This window comes from Fusarium redolens (assembly GCF_020744475.1).
Source record: "Fusarium redolens strain MPI-CAGE-AT-0023 chromosome Unknown BKA55scaffold_21, whole genome shotgun sequence".
In the NCBI taxonomy this organism is placed as follows: Eukaryota; Fungi; Ascomycota; class Sordariomycetes; order Hypocreales; family Nectriaceae; genus Fusarium; species Fusarium redolens.
In genome coordinates, this window is record NW_025763684.1 from 203672 (window position 1) to 226722 (window position 23051).

Below are 23051 nucleotides of genomic sequence, written 5' to 3' on the forward strand. Positions count from 1 at the left end.
ACCCCCTCGTATAGCTGCGTATCCAACAATAGTTTGCCCCATTTTGATAGCCTATCCCACGAGTGCTCACAAGACAACACCTCCGTACCTGGCCCCACATGACCCCTGTGATGACGAGAGTACGAGCGGCGTACCGGAAGTTTGATCCGTCATTTTAGCCTCCACCCCCCCCCCCCCCCCCCCCAAAACGCCACTGGAGGGCCCCTAAAGCATTTCAATCTCATCAATGAGTACTCAATTGATTCCCGAGGATGCGCAAGCTCTCAATGCCTATGATGACAAGAGCTTTATTAAGGCAAAGCACAGTCATCGGCTGTGGCCAAATGACCCCACCTGCATAGTTGTTTTCCCGGCTACCCAAGACCGAGGCACGCAATTTGAACCTTTCAAAGTACCAAGGCGCGAATTTCACATTGCTACGCTGCCTCCAACGCCTCTCGAGCTATTCCAGCTTTTCCTACCTATTTCCCTTGTTGAGAAATGGGTACATTACACCAAGATCTGGATCTCGTGGCTCAAAGCCAACGAGTGGGTAAATAGCTGGAAAAAGCCGATGGGTCGAACATCACGTCTCCGACCTTGGGAAGGAACCTATGCATCAGAGATCTACCTGTTTATTGCAATACTGATTTGTATGGGAATGCATATAGAAAAGAGTGGTCTAACCACATACAAGCAGTCTCGGCCGAGCTTTTAACTGCTGGATCTCCTGTTGCCGTGGATGAGTGCATGGTTAGTTATACGGGGAAATGTGGTGCCAAAGCAACGGTCAAGGGCAAGCCAGGACCAGTGGGATTCAAGATCTGGGTTATCGCCCAACAGGACTTCTTTCTTCGGTGGCTTTGGCACATCAGAGATGCGACTTATGGCCCCGTTGGCATCGAGCTTCCACAGAAGAAGTCATCCACACGTTCTCAGGGCCGGGGCGCTTCCAAGGCCACAGGGAAAGAGCTAGCCAGGGAAGAGAAGCCCATTGCCTTAAACCCGACCCAAGCCGTCGTCATTGCCCTAGCAAATCTGCTGCCAAAAGCGACATATTATATCTTCATCGATAACCTCTTCTCATCATCAGGTCTCCTTCGCAGTCTTCGAAATCACGGCCACGGAGCCACAGGCACGGCCCGCAAGAACAGCGGCATCTACAAGGAATTGGCAGAGGATAAGGGCAATGACGGCAAGGTCAAGAGAAGCTACGAATTTAACAAGGTCAAGGCGATACCGACCACTGACAATAAGGTATCAATTTCTGACACTTTTACTTCGAGAATCCCTACTAATCTATCGTCATTCCATATCCCTATGTCAACCATATCGCCTGGAAAGACAATAAGCTTATATTGTTTATGACAACCGTGCTTACTGGCGCCGATAATGAGCGAGTTGAACGCCAATGGAGGAAGCCGTCGTCACGCAAGCCCGAGGCCAAGCCAATACGCCAATTCTTTGGTGACGAAGCTATCAAGATAGTTCAAATCCCGACGGTCGCTGCTGCTCATAACGAAGAAATGAATCATGTTGATTGCGGTGATCAGTTGAGGTCATATTATGAGTATAGGCATCCCCAACGCCGGGGCGCTTGGCAGCACTTTGCTGGACCTTCCTCCTAGGTGTCCGCCTTGTTAACAGTTATCTTCTTCAGCGTTACGGGCAGCCGCGTTGGAAGCGATATACGAATCATAGGAAATGGCGAGAGTGCATTTACAACGCATTTTTAACACATACGGTCATGAAAGTCAGTCAAGGAAGAGATATCGCGCAGGGGAGGAATTGGACGATGAGGGCACCGAAACACGGCCAATTGAACACAATCTTGTCCGTCGGAAGAACCCTGTGGATTGCGTATGCTGTCAGTGCTTTCGGCAAGGCTAAGTGAGGTCAAAAGGTCAGAAAAGGAGGAAGCCGTTGGGGCCGGGTGATGCTAATAAGATCCAGGTAGGGACGAGATATTGGTGTAGTGTGTGCCAAGTCGCGTTATGTAACAATGACTATTGTTGGTACATCTATCATAATAGAAAAAAGGCGTAATAAGATGTACCTTTAATTTGCGGCATTTTAATTGGCCTGACCCCTCAAAAGCTACGGAGGTGTTGTCTCGTGAGCAGTCGTGGGATATGAGATTCAATGGGGAGATATGGGGCCCGAGGTTGGCATGAGAGAGGGTCTTGATGCAGCTGGAAATTCATCATTTATAGCCAAGATAATGATTGACAGGTTTAAGCGCAACCTATGGCTTTCGCAACGGAGGAGTATTTAAGTATACTAAAATGCCAATGCAGAGAGCACCTTCAAGATTGACAAATTACCTCTAGAGATGGCCGTGAAATGTTGGCGGACGGTTGGCTGTTTCCGAATGTAATAACGTCACAAAAGGTATAGAGATAGAGGGTCACCATCCATTAACCCTAGCATCACGTTATATTATTATGTCAGATCATTGAATCTGCACCAAGGTTTGAAATCGCATTAACTCATCTCGACTCATCGCAAACCTATAAAGGACCATGAAATTCGAAAAATTGTTGAGGAATGACACGATATTTTGTCTGTCGATATCTGACCACCTCGTGCGAATGCCACGGGAAGTTCCTCGAGGAAATGTCGTCCCAGCCGCATGATCTGATGAACGAATGAATGGATAGGTGGCTGATTGGCGGCCGTTGCGCACTAAGAATCGATATTTACAACGCCTTGCCAGCCATTTACATCGAGCTATACTCGCCCTCATCCCGATACAGCTCAATTCGTATTCGGATGTTGCTGCGTTCTTGCTCAGCACCTATGTCCCGGTGGGCGGGTTGCCAGGTGGCTGCAAGGCCACTTCGCTAACTATGACGAAACATAACCCGCTGCCCCTCCAATCTTCCTTTAGCTCCATCGTCGCGTGCCTAGCCGGCTAACAGAATATCTTTCTATTAATAGTGAAGGAATTGTCACGGCCCATGCGGCCTGTTGGTCTTTGACGTTTATTTATATACAGCTTCCCAACGCTTGGTCTCGAATGGTTGTGTCAAAGCGAGACACTTCGTGATGTTTGGGCACCCCCTTCGATTGAAAAGAGCCCAGGTTTCTCATTTCTGTCCATGGTTGTCGCGCTTTTACTACACCTTTGGTTGGTCTTAAAGCCAGTCTGAAAGTCGGCCGTCCTCTAATCTGAGTCTCTAGGAGTCTTCCCGGCCGACTGCCTCTTTCCACCTTGTGTACTAGCCCGTTGCCTTTGGCTCGTCGATAATATTTTTATTTCGCGTCTTTACAATGGCGAATCAAAAGGAGATAAATGTGTCCGGAAACGCAGAGGTTGTCGCTAGTACTTTGACTGTTGACCATCTGATTATCGACTTCGGCGGAGCGCCCGACCAAGGCAAGTGGCATCTTAACTTGTTGGCCCTTCTATTAGATGTACTCAGCTGTTAGAATGGTTTGCTAAGACAAAGTTCCCAGGCATCAAGAACATGCGATGTCTGAAGCATCTATACGTGACTGACCCCCGCGCCGACAAGCAGCGCATCCAGGAGACAAAGGGCGGCCTGCTCAAGGGCTCCTACTGCTGGATTCTCAAGAACGATCTCTTTCAGCGATTTCGTGACGACCCGCAAAGCCGGCTGCTCTGGATCAAGGGCGACCCCGGCAAAGGCAAGACAATGCTCCTCTGCGGCATCATAGATGAGCTGGAGAAAGAGTCTGCGAAACGACTGTCTTATTTCTTCTGTCAGGCTACAGAGGCTCAATTGAGCAGCGCCGCGGGCGTGCTGCGCGGCCTCATCTACCATCTCATCCTCCAGCAGCCATCACTCATTTCGTACGTACGGGCGAAATACGATATCCCAGAGGAGAAACCTTTTGAGAGCATCAATGCCTGGGTGTCTCTGACCGATATATTCATGGACATGCTGAACGATCCAGCTCTGGAGGATGTGGTCTTGATCGTCGACGCCCTTGACGAGTGCAAAACGAAGCACTCAGAGCTTCTTGACTTTATTTTCAAGTCGCCCTCCCGTATCAAGTGGATTGTGTCCAGCCGCAACCACTGCCCAGACATTGGGCAGAGGCTCAGAAACGCAACACAGACAGCCAAGCTGTGTCTTGAGGACATTGAGAGCACCATTTCCGAAGCTGTTGACGGGTACATTCGACACAAGGTGGATCAATTGACACGTGAAAAGAATTACGACGACAAGCTACGCCACGCTGTCCAGCACTACTTGATGTCTCATGCCAATGGCACTTTTCTCTGGGTAGCCTTAGTCTGCAAAGAACTTGCGGATCCTAGGGTCCCAAGACGGCATATGCTTACGAAGTTAGCGTCGTTCCCAGCAGGACTTAATCAACTCTATGAGCGAATGATGGAACATATTATCAACTCAGACGATGCGGACCTGTGCAAGCAGATCCTAGCTATTGCATCGGTCGTATACAGCCCCGTCACGTTGAAGGAGCTGATATCTCTTGTTGAGTCGCTCGAGGAATTCGACCAGGATGAGTTGAAAGAGATCATCGGATCCTGTGGCCCTTTCCTGACTCTCCAAAAAGGTTTCATTTACTTTGTGCATCAATCGGCGAAGGAATACCTGCTTGACAAGGCATCCAACCAGATCGTACCTTCTGGCACCGCGCACCAGCACCATACCATCTTCTCGAGGTCGCTGCTGGTGATGTCCAGGTCCCTGCGGCGCGACATGTACGATTTACACCATCCCGGCACCTCTATCGATGATATCCGCCAGCCTGAGCCCAACCCGTTGGCCTCGGTGCGATACTCGTGCCTCTACTGGGTTGACCACCTAAGCGCTGCCATCTCGGATAGAACTTCGATACCTATCGACGACCTACAGGATGATGGCACAGCCCATCAGTTTCTCAGTAAGAAGTACCTCTACTGGCTGGAGGCGCTCAGCCTTCTCGGAAGCATACCGAAAGGAGTGGTTGCGATGACGAAACTCGAGACGTTGCTGGTAGGTAGTTTGACGTTTATGGTTATATAGAGCCAATATGCTGATTACATGTCTACTAGAAAGGGTCAGAGGGAACCCTCTTGCTTGATTTCGTACGGGATGCACGGCGATTTATCCTAGCACATGGACGGGCGATAGGGAATGCGCCCCTTCAGGCATACGCGTCCGCGCTTACATTCAGCCCTCGGCGAAGCGTAACGAGAAGATTGTTCAAAGGAGAAGAGCCAAGCTGGATTGTAGCTAAACCGACCATAGCTGAGGATTCGGATGCATGTCTAGAGACGCTCGAAGGCCATGACGGTGGGGTTAACTGGGTGGTCTTCTCGCCTGATGGCCAGCGTCTTGCATCGGCGTCACGCGATAAGACTCTTAAGGTCTGGAATGCCACGACCGGCCACTGTACGGCGACGCTCGAAGGCCATCACGGCTGGGTTCACTCGGTGGTCTTCTCACCGGACGGTCAGCGTCTTGCATCGGCGTCACGCGACGGGACCGTCAAGATATGGGATGCCATGACTGGACAATGCTTGGAGACGCTTGAAGGCCATGGCGGTGGAGTTAACTCGGTGGTCTTCTCACCGGACGGCCAGCGTCTTGTATCGGCGTCACACGACGGGACCGTCAAGATATGGAATGCCACGACTGGAAAATGCCTTGCGACGCTCGAAGGCCATCACGGCTGGGTTCACTCGGTGGCGTTCTCGCCGGATGGCCAGCGTCTCGCATCGGCGTCACGCGACGGGACCGTAAAGATATGGAATGCCACGACCGGCGACTGTACAGCGACGCTCGAAGGCCATGGAGGTGAGGTTCACTCGGTGGCGTTCTCGCCGGATGGCCAGTGTCTTGCATCGGCGTCACGCGACGGGACCGTCAAGATATGGAATGCCACGACCGGCCACTGTACGGCGACGCTCGAAGGTCATCACGGCTGGGTTCACTCGGTGGCCTTCTCACCGGACGGCCAGCGTCTTGCATCGGCGTTACGCGACAGGACCGTTAAGATGTGGGATGTCGGGACCGGACACTACCAGGTGACGCTCGAAGCCCATGGCGGTGGAGTTCGCTCAGTGGTCTTCTCGCCGGATGGCCAGCGTCTTGCATCGGCGTCACACGACGGGACCGTCAAGATATGGAATGCCACGACTGGACAATGACTTGTGACGTTCGTTATAGGCAGTGTCGTCGACACTATCCGCTTCGACAAAACTGGTACACATCTTCCAGGGCTGCCGTCAGATCAATCAAATCAGATTGGGACCCAAATCTGATCTGAACTGATAGTTCACCATTCGAATCTGATCTGATCTGATTGATTGATTGATATCTGATATATCGTAGCTCACGTGAAGCTTCCCTCGGCCTCATGACCCTACCGTCGGATTCTAATTGGCCTGGTTACTCGAGTACAGGCCTCCGAGATTAACACATCCTCCCCTAACCCAGTTCTTCAGTAGCTGGATCGATTCAGTGCTCGATCCAAGTAGAGAATGTCGTTGTGAGCTGACTGTAAGCTTCGCAAGACTGAATGCCCTCTCGCAGTCGGTTGACATGGCCGGAATAGCAAGAACATCCAGTGCAAACCTACTCAAACGTGGGAAAGCATTGCTATGGTCGATCCACCAACGAATGGGATCATCTACCTGTTCTGGTTCGAGCCTGTAATACCGTTCGAGTTCACTGCCTGTTGCCGAGAGCTTAGGCTGCCGGCTTTTTATCCACTGCTCAAACTTACTTTGCTCAGGTCGGGGCGTCAACGAAGGCGTGATAAAGACACTCTCAGAGACATTATCGTCATTCTTCGAATACCGACGCTCAAAATAGACTTTGATGCCGTCCTTTGCATCTCGAACCCATTGTAGCTGTTCTGGGGAGGTCCAATTAGTCTCCAGCCACCGGAGTCCAAGGTCCGGATTCAGAACAACAGAGGCTGCAAACAGAGGCGACCGTCCGAGGAGAGTATAGTACTAGTTTAACTTAATCCAAGCATTGTTTATACTTGCCTTAATGCTAGCGCGCTCCTGACCCTCCATACTGGCAATATTGCTCACCGAACGAGCATCGTCTTGCAGGTAGTCTTCTCGGGAATGTACAGGAAGCGCATCTTCATTAAACTGTGAGCTGGCGGGTGGGCGAGCTGAAAGAGTCGTTTCGCGACGGCGGCGCAATGGTGTAATTTCATATCCTTGAAGTCGTGATGGTAACCGTGACTGCCGTGAGGGTCGCTCCCGGATTTGTCCGACTGTCGGTGGCCGCGAAAGTGTTGATGTCACACCCATGGCCGGTCCAGCTTCCTCCCCCTGGGTTGTATACCATTCTTCCGCAGCCGGATCAGCAGTTTCATCCTCGTAGAGAACCTTCCAGTCTTCGAGATGTTCTAGGACAAACTCCATTCCTGTCATGACTTCCCAGAGCCGGCCGTGACCCCCGCTTGTACCCCATCCCTGTGTTCTCATCGTCATATTGTAGACCGGCTCCAAGATATGACTAACTTCCCTGAGGACCTTCCAGTCATCAGACGTCAGAACATCAGCCGTGGGAACCCTTTTTGAGGCGTCTGCTTCTAGCCCTAACTCCTGAATGAAGCTGTTGAGCTCAGACTGCTTGACTAAGGCACGCTCAATCATCATGTAAGTCGAGTTCCATCTCGTATCGTTGTTCTGTATGACTTCGAGCTCGGCGGTTGATTCTTCTGCAAGCTTATATGAGTCTATCTCCTCCTGCTCCCTTGCATGAGTTTTGAATGCTTCGGTGCGTTGCGGAGAGGCTCGGATGAATTTGACAATATTGTGAAGCTTCCCAACCGGACCCTTGGCTCGCCAGTGTTCGAGGTCTTCTTCAACCCGCTCTAACATGTCATAGGCCTCAGACTGAAGTTCGAAAGAAGCTGCATCATCGCCGTAGAGGAAGGCTTGGGCAACGAGGTTTAGAATATGACCGAAACATCGCATCCTTCGTGCCTCCGTGTCCGCTCGAGTTATCGAGGCATCGAGAGTTGTGTAGAGGTTTCGCAAGCAAACATCATTACTGGCCGCATTATCACAGATCGAGACCCCGAGCTTACCATCGATACCCCAATCACGGACCACGTTCCTTATGGTATAAGCGATGTTCTCGCCGGCGTGAGATCCGATCTGCCTCTTGAAAGCCAGCAGCCGGCTTTGATATAAGTGTCTCCGATCGATAAAGTGGCCAAAGATGGAAATAAAAGCTAATCTGTTGGGAGAGGTCCAGAGGTCGAAGCTAAGATGTATCTGGGTAACAGTATTATTGAGTTCCTCCTTGACAGCCGCTTTCTTTGAAACGAGTATGTCTTCTAGATCTTTCTTGGTTGAAGTTCGTCCCCAGGGCACCTGAGCATAAAGATCAGAGTCCAGCTGACGGAACAGCTCCTGTAGGTAGGTACTCTCGAAAGTAATAAAGGGGAGATTGGAATAAACGGTATAGCCAACTGAGAGTTCTCTGATCCGTGCCATCTTCGCTCGGGGAAGAACTAGGGAAGAAGGGGCTGGCCGTTTCTTGGATGCGCTTTTTTGAAGATCGAGAACCGACGAATCGCCAGGTGAGCCTGGTTGGAAGGTCTGCGTGATCCTGTGAGCTCTGAAACCGTTAGTGATAGCCTGGAAATGGGAAGAAACGCCAACTTGTAAAGGTGAGCTTGTGCCGAGGATGTCGACTGAGCATTAAAAAAACGCGGCGCGCCTTTGTCATCACAGAGCCGGCAACACCAGATATCTTCGCAAGATGTATTGTCTCTCTTCAATTCTGCCAGGAACCAGCCATGGTTTCCTATCCAGCTTCGCCGGCCTCTACTCTTCCTCTTATCTAAGAGGCTTGTAATGACGAAACGTCGTTGGCGGTCTCGGACATTATATGCCATAGGCCATGATCAGCAGCAGGTGTGGATGGCTTGAAATTGAACAGCCAAGATACGTTTCTGACGATCCAGGGGTGGATTTGTTTGTCTGGCTAAGGCCATGCCGGACTAGAGCGAGAGGTAGGAAAAGGGGGTAATCTGCCTTTAGATTTGCCTCTAGCTAAGACCCAGGCGAGCAAGGGTCCAGGGCCAATCAGCTCGACTGACCCCTGTAACACTGTTACTTCTTAGAAAGAGCTTCCCTCTGCGGAGCCGGAACTTATGTTATGTTATGTTATGTATATTTTTCGTCCGGGGGGCCGTAGGCCCCGAAAGTCTCCTAATGGAGCACAGGACGTGCTGAGCTAGAGAAATTGGGACCTATCTACACACTAATTACAGAATACTATGACTTCCTCTCGAATTCCAATTCTGCAGACGCGTCGATAGACCTCACACTATCCAGCATATCAACGGCACAAATGGCGCATCTTATCTAGCCTGTTACCCGTCAGCGGGATGATCAGGCGCGGCTGATGAACGACAGCCGCAAGGTAAGCCCGTTGTTAGGCGATCGTGAGCCTCTGGGCGCGGTAGCCTCAGGGCTGCCTTCAAGTGGTCACGATCAGATAGAGGGCGTGCTAGCGCCCTTCATCTGGCCGAGAACAGGTAAGAGAGAAAGGTAAGAAAAAGGAAATGTATAAGGGTAAAAGAGGGGAGGAAGGATGCGAGTGCGTCCCGGGTCGTGCTCGTCTAATAACGAGGACAGATCTTTCCAAAGAAAACGCTGGCTTTAGACAGTTCGGTGAACTTGGTGAAGTCTCTTCCTGTTGCCAGGTTGACTGCTGCATTCGGTGAGGGTGCCAACCTCATCCGATGACGCGGCGGTACCTTTCTGCAGTAGAAGATGTGGTCCGGTGCTTTGCGTCGGTTGCATGAGCAGACCAGGCGTGCATCACTATGGTCGAATCTCTCGTGATATGCGGCGAAGTCCCCATGAAGCGACCTTGCTGCCAGCAGATGGTGCAAGGCTGCACGCGGGAGCGACAGCTCCGGCGGACAGCCTGTAGTCGCCTTGAGATTGAGTCTTTTGTACTGCTCAGGAGCGGAGGTGGACCACCACGCCTGGAACGCTTCTTTCGGCTTCTGTCTTGCGATTCTTCGTAGGTAAGCCAGCGTCGGTTGAGCGCCTTCGGGCTCGGGGAGCGATGACGCTGCCTTTGCCAGCTTGTCGGCCTGTTCGTTGCCAGGGATGTTGGAGTGCCCTGGCACCCAGCGAACTTGGATGGCTCCATGCGATGTCGTCAGAGCTTGGAACTCGAGAAAGACGTTTTGAGAGGATTCAGAAGGAGTGCCTCGTAGACACGTGGCGGCTGCCAGGTTATCTAGGCAGATGAATATATTCTGTGTTGCTAATTCTCGCAGGTTTAGAGCAGCCTTCAGGCCCTCTAAAGCCCCGGTAGCTTCAGCATCGAAAACCTCAGCAGGTCCGAGGCGACCTGATCCGTCAAAGATGGGGATATTGTTCTGATGGATGGTGAAGCCATAGCTGGCAGCCCCTTCTGAGGAAAGAGAGCCATCCGAGTATACGACCAAGGTGAGCGGGTCGAGAGACTCGACCCAGCGGGAAAAGGCGTCAGCCGATTTCTCTTTAGACGCTGTCTGCAGTGGGGGCAACTGTTCTTGATGGAAGCATCGATAGACGAGTTTCGGCCGCGTGCAGGGTGCAAAGAGTTCGTTTGCACGTCGAAGGCGCGTCCTGAAGCTGCTCTCTGCCTGTATTTGATATCTTCGTTTGATGAGGTCGTGGTAAGTAGGCTGTCGGGGCGGGCGCGTTCGGATCGCCAGAGGATGAGCCTCATCCAGCGATTTGAGTCGTGCGGAGAACCTAAGTCGCCTCGCGTCAAGCAATTGATCGACTGGTGGTATCCCGCTTTCTCTGTGGAGGACGGTGATGGGTGTCGTCTTCCAGACGGGAAGAATGGCCTTCATAGCCTGTTTCATGGCTTTTGTCATTATTTGCACGAGATGCTGGTTACTCGATGGTAGATCTTTCGTAGGATGGGTCCACCGCGGCCTGGTCTTGCCCGGGTACCACGCCTCTGAGCCGTGGAGCAGCACTGGCTCGACACATGCTCTGACGGCGCCTCGCACGGCGCTCGGTAGAGGGCCGTGTACCGTGTTGGTGAGCCCCCGCAAATGATAAGCCACTGCCTTTGCTTTGGCCGCCCACTTTTCGACATGAAGTCGAAAAGATAGTCTGCTATCCAACCAGATACCAAGCCAGCGTAGAGCTGGTTCAGGGTATTTCTCGACATCGCCGTGGCGCACTGCCGGCGCAGTCCTGAGTTTGCTGCGGGAGAAATGCATGACTTCGGTCTTCTTCGTGTCGAAGGACACGCCATTCTCCGCGCCCCATCGCACCATCTCGGCGATGGAACTAGATGCCATGGCAGAAGTCTCGTCTACTGTGTCGCCTATGGACAGGATGGCCGTGTCGTCTGCATAGCCGAAGCGACCCTGAGGGTTCCCTAATCGATAGATTGGCTCAGTGTAGAGCAGAAAGAGGATTGGCGATACCGGCGACCCCTGAGGGAGGCCGCACTGAAGGGGAGAAGAGGGCGTGACTGTGTCTTGGTACCTGACACGCGCCGACCGGCCGCCCATGAAGGAGCCGGCCCAGCGAGCCAGATGATTAGGCCAGCCTTGCTCACGAAGACGCAGGACGAGCCTGTTGCGCATGACGGTGTCGAAAGCACCTTGGACGTCCATTGTGACTAGAGTCGCCACCTTCTTGCGTGCAAACGCTTCTTCAATATCATGGACCAGAGCAGTTACCAAGTCTGTTGCCGACCTCTTGGGGAGCGCCCCAGCTTGCTGCGGATGAAGGACGCTGTAGTGAACGGCTGCCCAGGCTAGGCGGCGCGCGATCAGTCGTTCTAGTCCCTTACCAAGACAGGAGAGCAGTGAGATGGGTCGCCATGCTCGTGGTTCGGTAAGGTCTCTCCGTCCCGGTTTCGCGATCATGACCACCTCCGCCTCCTTGAATGGTTTTGGATGATGGCCTATGGTAAGGCATCTTTCGAAGAGACGCCGGACGTGTGTACCGATGGTATGCCATACTGCTTCAAGAAGTTTGACTGTGATGTTGTCTGACCCTGGGGATGTATTGCCTGTGTGACAAGTCGCATATTGCGCCTCCTCCAGAGAGATTTCGGGAGAGAATGGGATCGATCTAGGTGGGAATACTGGCGTCCATGCGTTTGCGATGTCGTCCTCCGCAGTTCTTCGTTCAAGCGTGGCCTGTCGGAGTGCGTTGGCTTTATCCATCTGGCTTTCGTACACGACGTTATCGACCTGTAGAGGTGGCGGCTGGAAGGCTCCTGGGGACTTTAGCCACCGGACAGCTTTGAAAACGTCGCTACTGCTGGAGAAGCCATCGATGAGGTTACGCCAATAGCGCCTCTTGGCCCGACGGACCACACGATGAAAGCCTCTTTTGGCGATCTGAACGTCCTGGTTGAAGCCGAGTGGGTAGCTTCTTCTGATGGCTCGAAAAGCAGCCGCGGCGTCGGCGCACTCCTCCGTCCACCAGGGAGCCGGGCGTCCGCCTTTCCGCGCGGGCCTCCCAGACGCTTTTGCTGCTGATGTTAGTAGACTCACGAGTGAAGACGCAAGCTCGTCCAGCTCCTCGGGGGTCGAATCTGTGAGGGGGATTCCTGTAGCGCCAAGCTCTACGATCTCGACGAATCGTTTAAGCTCGTCTTCCGTCGTCACTCGAATCTTGCCTGGCTGCACCGGAGTCGATCTGACGTCTGGGAAGGTCAGGCTGAGCGTGAAGTGGTCAGAGCTGGTGGCGAGATGGTCCTCGACGATAGCTTCAGCAAGTGGTAGGTTAGTAAAGGCAAGATCGATTGTGTTGCCGTACGGGTTTGTTGGGATATCTAAAGTGTTGAGAAGGCTGAGGTCATTCTCAGACACCCATCCTGCTATCTCTTGCCCCCGGTTCGTAGTTTGGCCTGTTTGCCAGCTACGATGTCTGGCATTGAAATCGCCAGCTACGAGGCAACGTTCCGGGACAGACCATTGAAATAGCGTGTCTAGGGCGTCCCTCTCGTCGTTCTGACGATAGAAGTTGACTATGGTCATGCCGTTGATCGCGAGCCAGAGAATGTCTCGGGTCTGGAAGGGCCGAATTTGGTCGGCAAGGAGTCTGGGGTCTCGCCGGACATATGTCATCACTCTAGGCCGAGTATCGTTGCTATTCCACATGTCGACCGGCGTGAATGTGTCGTATGCAGGGTGAGTCTTGGTTAGACAGCGGGTCTCTGTGTGAGCCGTCCACGGCTCTTGCAAGAGCACAATGTCATATCGTTCCGAGTCGGCCAGCGCCAGGGCGCAGTCGTGGGCCGGAGGGATCTTGCCGACGTTGGCCTGGAAGATCTTGAGCGGCTTCCTGTCGTTCTTTCGTGTTTGAGAATATCTATTCCCGGTCATGAGGACGAGTGATGAGTACGATTCGGCGCTTTCGCGGTGAGCCTGGTCTGGGCTGTTCGGGTTCTTCCTCTGCTTCATAGCCAGCATGAGGGGTCGTGGCCACCATGATGCACGAGGGTGCTCCTGATACAGCTGGGCTGGGAGCACGATGGTTAGGCTGTTCTTGTGATGTGACATCCACGCTTCGTCGCTCAGCCATGCCCTGCTGCGTTTCCTGATGCGATTCCAGATGCCGTTCTCGATGTCGTTGTCGGTATGTCTCCGCACCTACGGTCCGGACATGCTTTCGTTGCTCTTTAGTGAGTCGGCGGAGCACGCCGTGCACTGTCTTTGGCCGAGCTGGGCACCTACGGAAGTTGGCCTGGTGGGGGCCTAAGCAGTTGATGCACTGTTCTCGTGCGATGCAATCGTCTACAAGATGGCCAGTCTCACCACAGCGTCGGCAAACTGGCTGTCTGTGACAGTTGCGGGCAAAGTGGTAGCCCCAGCACGTCTCACACTGTCTGGGTCGGTCGGTTTTGTCAACAAGCCTGGCTGCGCTGCTGCCGAAAAGAGACCAGAATCTCTTTGTGGGCTTCAGAAAGGACACGAGCAGGGCCTTGGTCAAGGGGTTATCCGAGAATTGTCTTCCGGTACGTACATCAATGGGCTTGATCCCAGTCTGGACTTCTATCTCGTCGCTAACGACGCTGTCACTATCCACCTCATTACCGTAAAAGTCAGTCAGCCTTGCGGGAACGTCTGAGACCACATAGGTGAACCATTCCTTGTTCGTTTCTACTGCTGTAGCTCCCAGTTCAGCGGCCCACTCAGCTTGTTTATCTACCAGAAAGTCGCGTGTGACAGAGTCGGCGGCCAGGACGGCCCATCCCGATCTGACCGGGAACACCTGTCGAATTTTGTCCGAGACGGCGCCGAGTTTTTCCCGGATCAGAGTCCGGATGGCATAGCTACTGTGGGCCCTGGCCGGAGCTCCGGCTTCTAGACGGATGAAGACACGGAGGTCTTGTCGGGGTGGGGCGATAGTCGTCTGTTGCCCTTGGCGATGAGGTGGATCTGTTTGTCGGCGTCCATGTTGTTGTTGTTGTCTGTGGGTCAGACGGTCATGGTCAGTGGGAGGCGCGGCAGCAGCGACGCTGCTGTATGTAGGCTTTGGGGTCGCAGGTCCGGAGCAGGAGAGCTCTCGTTTCCAAAAGCCGAGGAAATCATCGGCAAATTGCTGAGCGAAACGTCGTTGCGGTCCGGTGACGAATTGCTGGGCCGCTTCTTCAAATTTGGCACAAAAGGCCTGGAAAACCCCCAGCTTGATGTTGTACTCTTCCACGTATTCTCGCGCGAGATCGTTGGCTGATTCAACGATAGAGATCGGTCGTTGTTCAAAAATGGATGCGGGACTGGCACGCTCAGCTCCTTCCGTAACTGCGGCGATGGTGGCGGGGTTGAGTGGTGAGGATGGTGTCTGAGCCATCCGCCTGGGACCGGGTGAAACACCAATGGTGCCGTTGACGGCTGCCGGACTGTTCTGCAAGAGGGCTGCACGGGCTCCCCGGTTCAGGTTGACGGGAGTGTGGATCCCCAGATCGAAGGGATCCAAGGCAGCGGGCGGGATCGTCGTAGACGAGGCCATCGCCGCGGTTTGCGACTGCGCAAAGCGCAGATTGGAATGTTTGTTGTGCACTTGTTAAGGATTTAGGTGTAGACAGGGCCACTTTCTTAACACTTGTATGCCAAGAAAGTGTGATGACAAAGGAAGGTGCGGAGCCGGAACAAATGGATGATCCGGCAGTTCTAGGGTAGCCGCTCGCTGTGCAAGAAATATCAGATATATCAGATGGATAGATGCCTGTATCTGAGTTGATTGATCTGATAAAATTCTATATCTGATTTGAATTGATTGATCTGATTGATATATCTGATTGTTAATCTGATCTGACGGCAGCCCAAGGCTTGGGCTTGACACTCTGGAGAGAGCACATCGCTTCCTAGATGAAAACACTAGTAACGAAGAGTACCAACAGCTCTTTGGGGAGTTTTGTCGATTCCGTGCTCGCGAACGTGCTCTCTTTGGCCCAACCTCGCGGATCTATCGAGAACAGCCGAAGACTCCTCATACGCCTTCTCACTATTACATCCTAAGCGCGTGGGGATACTTTGGGTCTATGGGAGTCAAGTTGGCTACATTGGCAAACTCTGTTCCTTCAGTGCTACGAACTACCTTCATTGTAAGCTTCGGAATCAGCTTAGTCCGCTTAGCACTGACAAGGTCACTTTTATCTATATGAACAGTCGGGTGCTCAAGAGGCTCAAGACGGTCAAAGATAATCCGGCAGAACCGATGGTTGTCAAAAACTGGGAGACGGTTGATGTTGCTCGGTTAGTAAAGATAGAAAATGCATTTTAAGACTCTATTGTTGTCGATGGCTGGGGTTGGGAAGACCGATTTGGAAAATAGTGGAGATGATATGGACATCAGCCAATGAGAGGTTTTTGACATGTAAAATACCTAGAAGTTTCTGACGTCAAAAACTTTGGTCAGATAGGTACATTGCCATTCGGTAAATTACCTCGACGGAACCCTAGCCGTGACGGCATTGGGTCCCTGAACATGCCAAAGATATGTAAAAGAACCTGTGTTCTTTATCATTGTTAAAGCAACTCGCCCTTAAACGAAAGAAAACGCAAATATCAAAGTCAAAAGGGAGAGGCAAATCTACTCTGTTCATTCTGCCGCCTCCTATTTCCTGTCCCCTGGGAATGACATACCTATTTCGCTTTTAACCAAGCCATTAAATCCACGTGTCAGTCCATGAAAGCGATATCTCCGTACTGTTCGTTAAGGATTCGTCTTCCGAACCAAATAGTCCGATGCCCGTACTCTTTGCGTCCATTCACTGAGATAATTAGTTAGGTTTCTAACAGTCATTACAAAAGACATGATAAAAGGTTCGGGAAGTAGATGCTATAAACTGACCTCCAGCTTCCATCGTAAACCTTACGTGAATCGGAAGAGCCCCATTGTGCCTCATGTAGCGCTGTCTCAATCACATACGCTGTGATGCTTGTCCCACTTGAGATAATCGGCTTGAGAGGGTCAACTCCTTTCGCTTTGAACAGTTTCGCAAGTTGATCAGATGGTAAGAATGCCTTCGTTTCCGTATCCAGCACTAGGTCGTATGGGATATTTATCGAACCGGGCATGTGTCCTGAGAGTGAGTCTGGCCGTGGCCCCGGATACTTTCCGCTGAAGTCGTCGCTCGATCGTGAATCCAAAACCTGTATGCCCTCTCTACCCTCTTTATTATGGTCCATGACTGCTTCGAGAACTTCCTCATAGGTAGCAATCTTCCCCTCATCTATCGTGGGAACCGGGTAGATGCAACGCTTGAAGCTAGGTATCTCCCCTTGTTCTGTCGGAAGGCCCTGTTCCACCCACAGCCGGAAATTATTGAGGATGTGCACCTTCGGATGGCCAAAAACCTTCAACATCCATCCTACCCGTGGTGCCGAGAAGATACCTAATTCGCTTGTATCGTAGACTACCAGAATGTCCTCTTTGCGAATGCCCAGCCCGCTCATTGAGCTCGCGAGGCCTAGAGCGCTGGGTAGGAGACGAGGAAACGGAGACTCCGTGTCGATAACAATGTCGAGGTCGAAAAAGCGAGCTTCTTGGATCCGTTTCTGGCAGAATGTCTGGATACCGGTGCGACTCTCCTGGTCATTGTCTGGAAACCAGGAGACGCACAAGGGAATAACCCGTGGTTCGAGTGAGGTGGCCGACGATGGACTTGTCTTAATGGCATTGTGCAGCTCCCTCGGACTCGTGAGGTAGGATGATATCGAGCGGCGGAGCGATGGCGAATAGAGCCTGCTATGACAACCAAGGAATGGTCTGAGCGTGCGAGGGCTATATCTACGCAAGCAACCAACTGTCAGAGTAGGGAAACCTGCCGTTACTGCCATTGTGTACTGGATCAATTCTCGTCGTCTCAGGCGGTACAAACAGTGGTAGTCAATAATAGAGCGTCAGGGCTGAAGCTGTAGTTTTCGCAGTAGCCATGCAGCAAAGGAAGATACAGTAGGAGCTAGCAAGTGTGTAAATCATTTTAAAGCGGCCATACTAAGAACCCCGGCAGCTTTAGGAATAAACCAAATGATGCCGTTCATCCTAATGCTGACGCAACAGCGACGTGCTTTAAGCGCTAAAAATCGGGTACTCCCAGAAGCACATGTCTAACCAAATCCGATTCAATATGCGTGGATGATGACGGTTTGGCTATCCCAAAGCTTTTGGTCATGATGATTTAAGTGACCAGACAATTCAACGGCTATGCCCTGTCTTGTGACAATGACATTCAAGCTAGGCATTACTACATTTTCGCAACTAAAAATCATTGGGGCCTGACCCGCCCCAAGTAATTAGCGGAGTCAGCATATTAATATTTGCAAAACAATGGCCCAGTCTTCCACCTTTCTGATCCTTGACCAGTCCCAACGGTATTTCTAAGTGGTACTTGCGAATCCAACAATCTTGATCAGGCGACAACATCCATATAAAAAAAAACTGGCAAAAGGTCCAAGGGAATCGTCTTAATTTTTGACTCATTCGTCTCTTCCATATTGTCGGTGCGGTGATCAAAGTTTTGCGGCTGATCGTGCGAGAAGCCTTGGACTCTCTTCATAAGACCCGAAGAGTTGCAGGTTGAGATCGTGTGACAAGCCGCGACGCGTCATATCGTGTCATACGACGTAGCTCTGGCAATCATTCTCGCTCCCTCCACACTTTCAGCGTTCATACCAATCACAATAGGGAAATGGGGGGCTACACCCTAACGATGGGTCAAGCGTTGAGCCACAATAACGGTAGGACCTACTGATACTTGGGGTCTCCAAATCGACCGCGATCGGACTTTTGTACATCAGCAGGTTATTGAGTAGCAAGGCGAGGTTTGGATCGTACTGTAACGAAAATAACATAAAAGTGACCTTAGTTCGTACCCGTTTATTAGTGCCGCCCCTTGTCGCCTCCGCAAATCCAGGCCGCGTGTTGCAGCCAAAGGCGTCACTAATAGGGTATCGGTCAAGACGAGTTCGGAAAGGCGACACCATCTTTCCCGCGCTACTGAACGACCTTTCAGTCTCTGCTGACATTGTAGGGATAGACAGCAAGTCAAAGGCCATTTGAGAGAGGTTCGGATACTCCATTTGGTGCTCCTGCTACCAAGAAAGAGGGCTGAATTGGTACTTGTCGTCGGCGGGGGTAAAAGTGTGGATATAACGTTCGTACTCATCAAGTGCTGGGCGTCGTTGGATGCGCCATTTTGTGATTGCCGAGCGACTGTGCCAGGAACGCGTCATATCAAGAGAGCCCCGTTCGGCTGCCGCCGTCGACAGCATCGCTAAACCAGGAACCTCGCGATTAGTGTACTCCTCCTTCCACATCTTCTTGAGTCTCGTCGAGTAATATTCTTCCCACTGCGTCGCATCCGCATGTCCTTCCATGTGGTATTGAAGCGCCGGTCGCCCAAAGCAAGGGTAAAGGTGTTAGATACGCAATAGAGAGGGGTGAATCCAGTCGACAGTGGACCAGAAATTGATGATCTTATTGATTGAAGCCTTGATGCTCCCTTTTCTTTCTTTCTTTCGTCGTCATCGTGCTGCTACACCAGAGAAAGTACGAAGAGGCAGAGAAGATGCATCGACGAGCTCTGGGGGCGAGGGAGAGAGAGAGATGGCTATGTTGTTCTCGTTGGCCACCCCTACTCTCGTCACCAGAGAAGCGGGCCATTATGACTCGATATATATGGTATGTAGAATGGATAGGTGGAGATGGAGAAGATATTACATGTAAAGATGATAAATACCTGAATATAGTAGATCATAATGAGTGCTGTTGTTTAGTTTTGGAGTAGTTCAGTCATTAAACTCAACAGGGGTCGTTTTAGGTTTTCTGATTTCATTAGCGCTGTGTGGGGGCGCCTGCGAATAATACCTAGGGTTCTGATTGGCCTAAAGCCAGGAACGGGCCCCGTTCCTGACTAGAATCATAGAGTAGATACCTCACAGATAGCACAGTCCTCTGATAAACATCTGTACCCCGCTCGTACAGGCGGATTATCTAAGATAAGTGGGACGGGGTACAGGCCGCAGGGTTGTGCCAGTCAAAGGGATAAGACCTTATCAGTCAACCTCCCTGTGACCCCCAATAGCAGGTGCTAACTGTTAGAGACAAACACTGGTGCGGGGTACGGCTTGGAGCCTTGTATACGCTGAGATGAGCTTTACACCCTTGCAATCAGTCGATGCTCCATTTGATGCATCGACACCTTGCGTTGTCCCTGGCGGTGCCTGCCTCTTATATTTGATCTTTTATGATACTGTGCATCCCTCAATTTTCTTTGTCTGATATACTAACCACTCAGGGTAACCAATCATCTTGTCACGATAATTGGTCTGCAGTTGCCTGATCCGAACTGTGCTAGGCACATCCCGAACCCATGTAATCTGTTCAAATAACTGTCTAGCTGCCGGTTACCATTCACTCATTCCTTGCACTTCTTGTCGTGCCCAACATTTATATCTCATTCTTTTTCAGGGTTCTGATCGAAATAAACGCGGCTCTGGGCCGAAGTCCGGTTTGGCATCAGTACCGTAGTGGAGGAACGGGGTAGAGCAGTCATTTGGCTCCTCGTGTATTGGTACATGGAGTAGGAATAGGTTGTTAGAGTCGTTGGTCGTTGTGTAAACTGGGATGCAGCTGCTAATGAAATATTGCGAGGCATGGCTGAGAAGTAGACGATGCCTACGATGTAGACTGGCTGAGGGGTAGCTAGCTCTTTATGCGATAATTGAGCATTTAATGAACCCTAGAATCGGTCTCGAGCGGCAGTGTGGGGGGGGAAACCTGATTTAAGCCTGGTTGTTTGGATTATTCCTTGCTTGTTAGGCGATGAGTAAACCTTGCTGCCTGTGCCGTCGTTGTGCGATTGGTTGGGCTATGGCAGTCGGCCAATTCATGCGTTTGGCGGGTGGCTGGGTCAAGGATTGCCTTAGGTCTCCGGGGGGGATACGCCTTCCGCTATCGAGAGCGTCCTGGTTCTGAGTTATCGTCATTAGATCCGACAAGAGTTTTATCAGCGCAGAAAATTGAAATCATTTTCTACTCTAGAATACTTGTCAGTAACGGGCCCCGTTCCTGTTCAGGTCATGTTTACCAGATCGCGAAACGGGGCCCGTTTCATAGCGTGGTGATCCGTGCCACCCATGCTGAGTTCATTGCGCGTAAGCAAGAACCAATCATAGGTAACCAAAATAATTAGCTGACACGACTTCAAGTATGATCTCTCTTTGATGACTGCGTCTTTTACTTGTAGCTAATGATTTACCGAATGAATTTATATCAGTTTTTTCTCTGAATATCTTCCTTTCTCAATATGACTACTCAAGCACCTTCAAAAAACCGTCTTTACCAGCAAAGCATTACGCCAAGTCAAGTTCAGACGCTCAGGAGATTGGAGCTTTACTATGATATCTCATATCAAGCTATTATTTGCATACCCTGTGGTTTCGCCTTAAAGACAGACGATGATCGCGTTGGACGCCACCTCAAAGAGAAACATGGCATATCTAAAAAGCGTCGGCAGAAGCTCAATGCCCTCATCAATTCCCTGCATCTTCCTGACCCGGATGAGCTCCCGAAGCGACCAGATAGATCTGTACAGCATCTATTTTTAGCCCTTTAGACTGGAGCAGAGTGTATGCACTGTGCTTTGCGGTCCACTAGCCATGACATATTGTCATGCCATCTGAAGAAAGTCTATACCCGGGAGATCAATGGCATAGGTACGAGGGGAAAGCGATGGCTACGTGATCATGTCCGGGACAATCTTACTTTCCAGAGTGGGAAGGCCAACGATATTCAGAGATCCTGGATCGTCGTGATCACAGACAATCAACAAGCACTGCAAAAGGATCCCGATCGATACTTGCAAGCCGTTCCGGACGTTGTCAAGGAATATGCCAAGAAATTGCTCTCGGAGGAGCGTGGCCGCTTGGATGAGCAACAATGCTCGCCTAGTTTCGGTGGGGCGCTGGGAAAGAAAGAGCTACTCACAAATTGTTGTTTATATTGCGCAGTAGTGCTGGGTGAAAAAATATATATATTTACGAAACTTGATTGTTCATTATTGAGATGAGAGTTCTTCTCGGGTTTATATCTCTAGATGGTTTTATCTAGGACTTTGAACTTTAAATCTAGGACTTTCAGACTAACAGTCGGAATCCTGAAGATAAGGGGGATTCCCGGATTTTCCAACAGGTCGGCCTTCCAGGCGCTTGGTCGCAATCTTTAATGGTTTTAGGATCGCCAGATACTCTGCAATTATTGCCCAGTCCTCAGCGGTCATCTTATCATCAACAAACGCAGGTTTCTTGCGGCTCTTTTTCGGCATCGGTTTTATCCCGTTCTGTGTCCTCCTGGCCACGTACTGGTTCCATTCTGTTACCTCCGCTTGGACCAGAGAATCGAGTGCGTTCCGAAGCAGGTAGCCCCGCTCCATCATGGCTTCAGACGAGTTCCAGCGAGTAGCGTTATCGGTGATGGCGTCGTAGGTTGTTTTGTCCTCGAGGCTTAAGGCGGTGTTCTCAATAGACTGGAGCTTGTGCAGCTTCTCAATGCGCTGACCGGACCTTTGCACCCAGTGAATAATATTGTGTAGTTTGCCTATAGGACCCTTTGATCTCCAGAGTTGGACCTCATCTTGGATTTCCTTGTCGGCTTGACAATCCTCTTCAAATGCGTCGACGTCCGTGCCGAAAAGAATGGATCTAGCGACGAGATTAATGATGTGACCACAACAACGAAGCCGACGATGCTGCTTCTTGAAACCCAATTCAATACCCAGATCTTCAAGGCACATGTCGTTGCTGCCCGCGTTATCTGTGACAAAGTACCCAGTGCGCTCCTCGATCCCGTATTCATGTAGTATCTCGCTAACGCGGTCGGCAAGGTTTTCACCGCCGTGGCGACCTTCAATCCGTGGCAAGCCTAGGAGAAATGTACGGAACTTCCCTTCATCATCAAGAAAGTGCACGGTGAGGCCGAGCAGAGAGGTAAACCTGCGAGACGACCACGCATCAAAGGAGATATTAATGCGGCTGAGAGAACGGCCAAGTAATTCCGTCTCGACCAGACCTGCGTATATCGATATCCACCGAAATTCTGGCCCTTATATCGATATCCAGATAAGTGGGAGAAATTATCTGGATATCGATATATCCAGGTAGATATCCATACAGCCACATAGCCACTTTAGCAAGGTTGATATCCAGATAAACCACATATAATTCTTGTAGGCTAGAAGAAAGAACAAGAAAGTACCCTAATCTAGAAAGTCCTCTGCCTCTGTTTCAACGCTAAATTCAACAGCAACGCTGGAAATAACGCCCCTGCCACCGTGAGACTTGGGTACAATGATACCCTCGCGCATCCAGTTGCCCACACACTCAACCTTCGCCAGGTTCTCGCAGGTCATGCTCTCTCTATCCCATGATAGCGTACGCCGCGCCGATGAGAAGTGAGACTCAACATCAGATGATTCAGGAGGGATTGAGAGGATATCAATTGCCATGCGGGATAACCGCGGATATGCTTTCCTTTGATCTCGATGTAGCCACCACTGGAGAGGAGAGCCAGTTATCCGGGTCGGTGGTGCATCAATAAAGGTTTCGAAGTCATCGGCGTCGTCTAAGAT

At 51.2% G+C, this 23051-nt stretch overlaps 3 protein-coding genes across 3 annotated transcripts; 2 read left to right on the forward strand and 1 right to left on the reverse strand.

Moving 5' to 3' along the window:
• Positions 1-3449: 3449 nt before the first annotated feature.
• On the forward strand, positions 3450-6106 carry BKA55DRAFT_524928 (WD40-repeat-containing domain protein; the record flags this gene model as incomplete). The annotated part of the gene is made up of 2 exons (XM_046188745.1): positions 3450-4949; positions 5009-6106. The coding sequence occupies 2 exons, from the start codon at positions 3450-3452 to the stop codon at positions 6104-6106; spliced, it is 2598 nt and encodes an 865-aa protein (XP_046043378.1).
• Positions 6107-15221: 9115 nt separating this feature from the next.
• BKA55DRAFT_524815 (Rhodanese-like domain-containing protein) lies at positions 15222-17262 on the reverse strand (the record flags this gene model as incomplete). The annotated part of the gene is made up of 6 exons (XM_046188739.1): positions 15222-15284; positions 15319-15459; positions 15518-15651; positions 15867-15937; positions 16130-16193; positions 16299-17262. The coding sequence occupies 6 exons, from the start codon at positions 17260-17262 to the stop codon at positions 15222-15224; spliced, it is 1437 nt and encodes a 478-aa protein (XP_046043379.1).
• A 3008-nt stretch (positions 17263-20270) lies between these two features.
• BKA55DRAFT_582122 (uncharacterized protein) lies at positions 20271-21455 on the forward strand. Its single transcript, XM_046194092.1, has 2 exons — positions 20271-20633; positions 20687-21455. Exon 2 carries the CDS (start codon positions 20733-20735, stop codon positions 21039-21041), a length of 309 nt encoding a protein of 102 aa, XP_046043380.1. The 5' UTR covers positions 20271-20633; positions 20687-20732; the 3' UTR covers positions 21042-21455.
• The last annotated feature ends 1596 nt before the right edge of the window (positions 21456-23051 follow it).

What these genes read in the sequence shown, in the direction of transcription:
- BKA55DRAFT_582122 (XM_046194092.1), top strand. Translation starts at nt 20,733, where the DNA reads ATGACTACTCAAGCACCTTCAAAAAACCGTCTTTACCAGCAAAGCATT.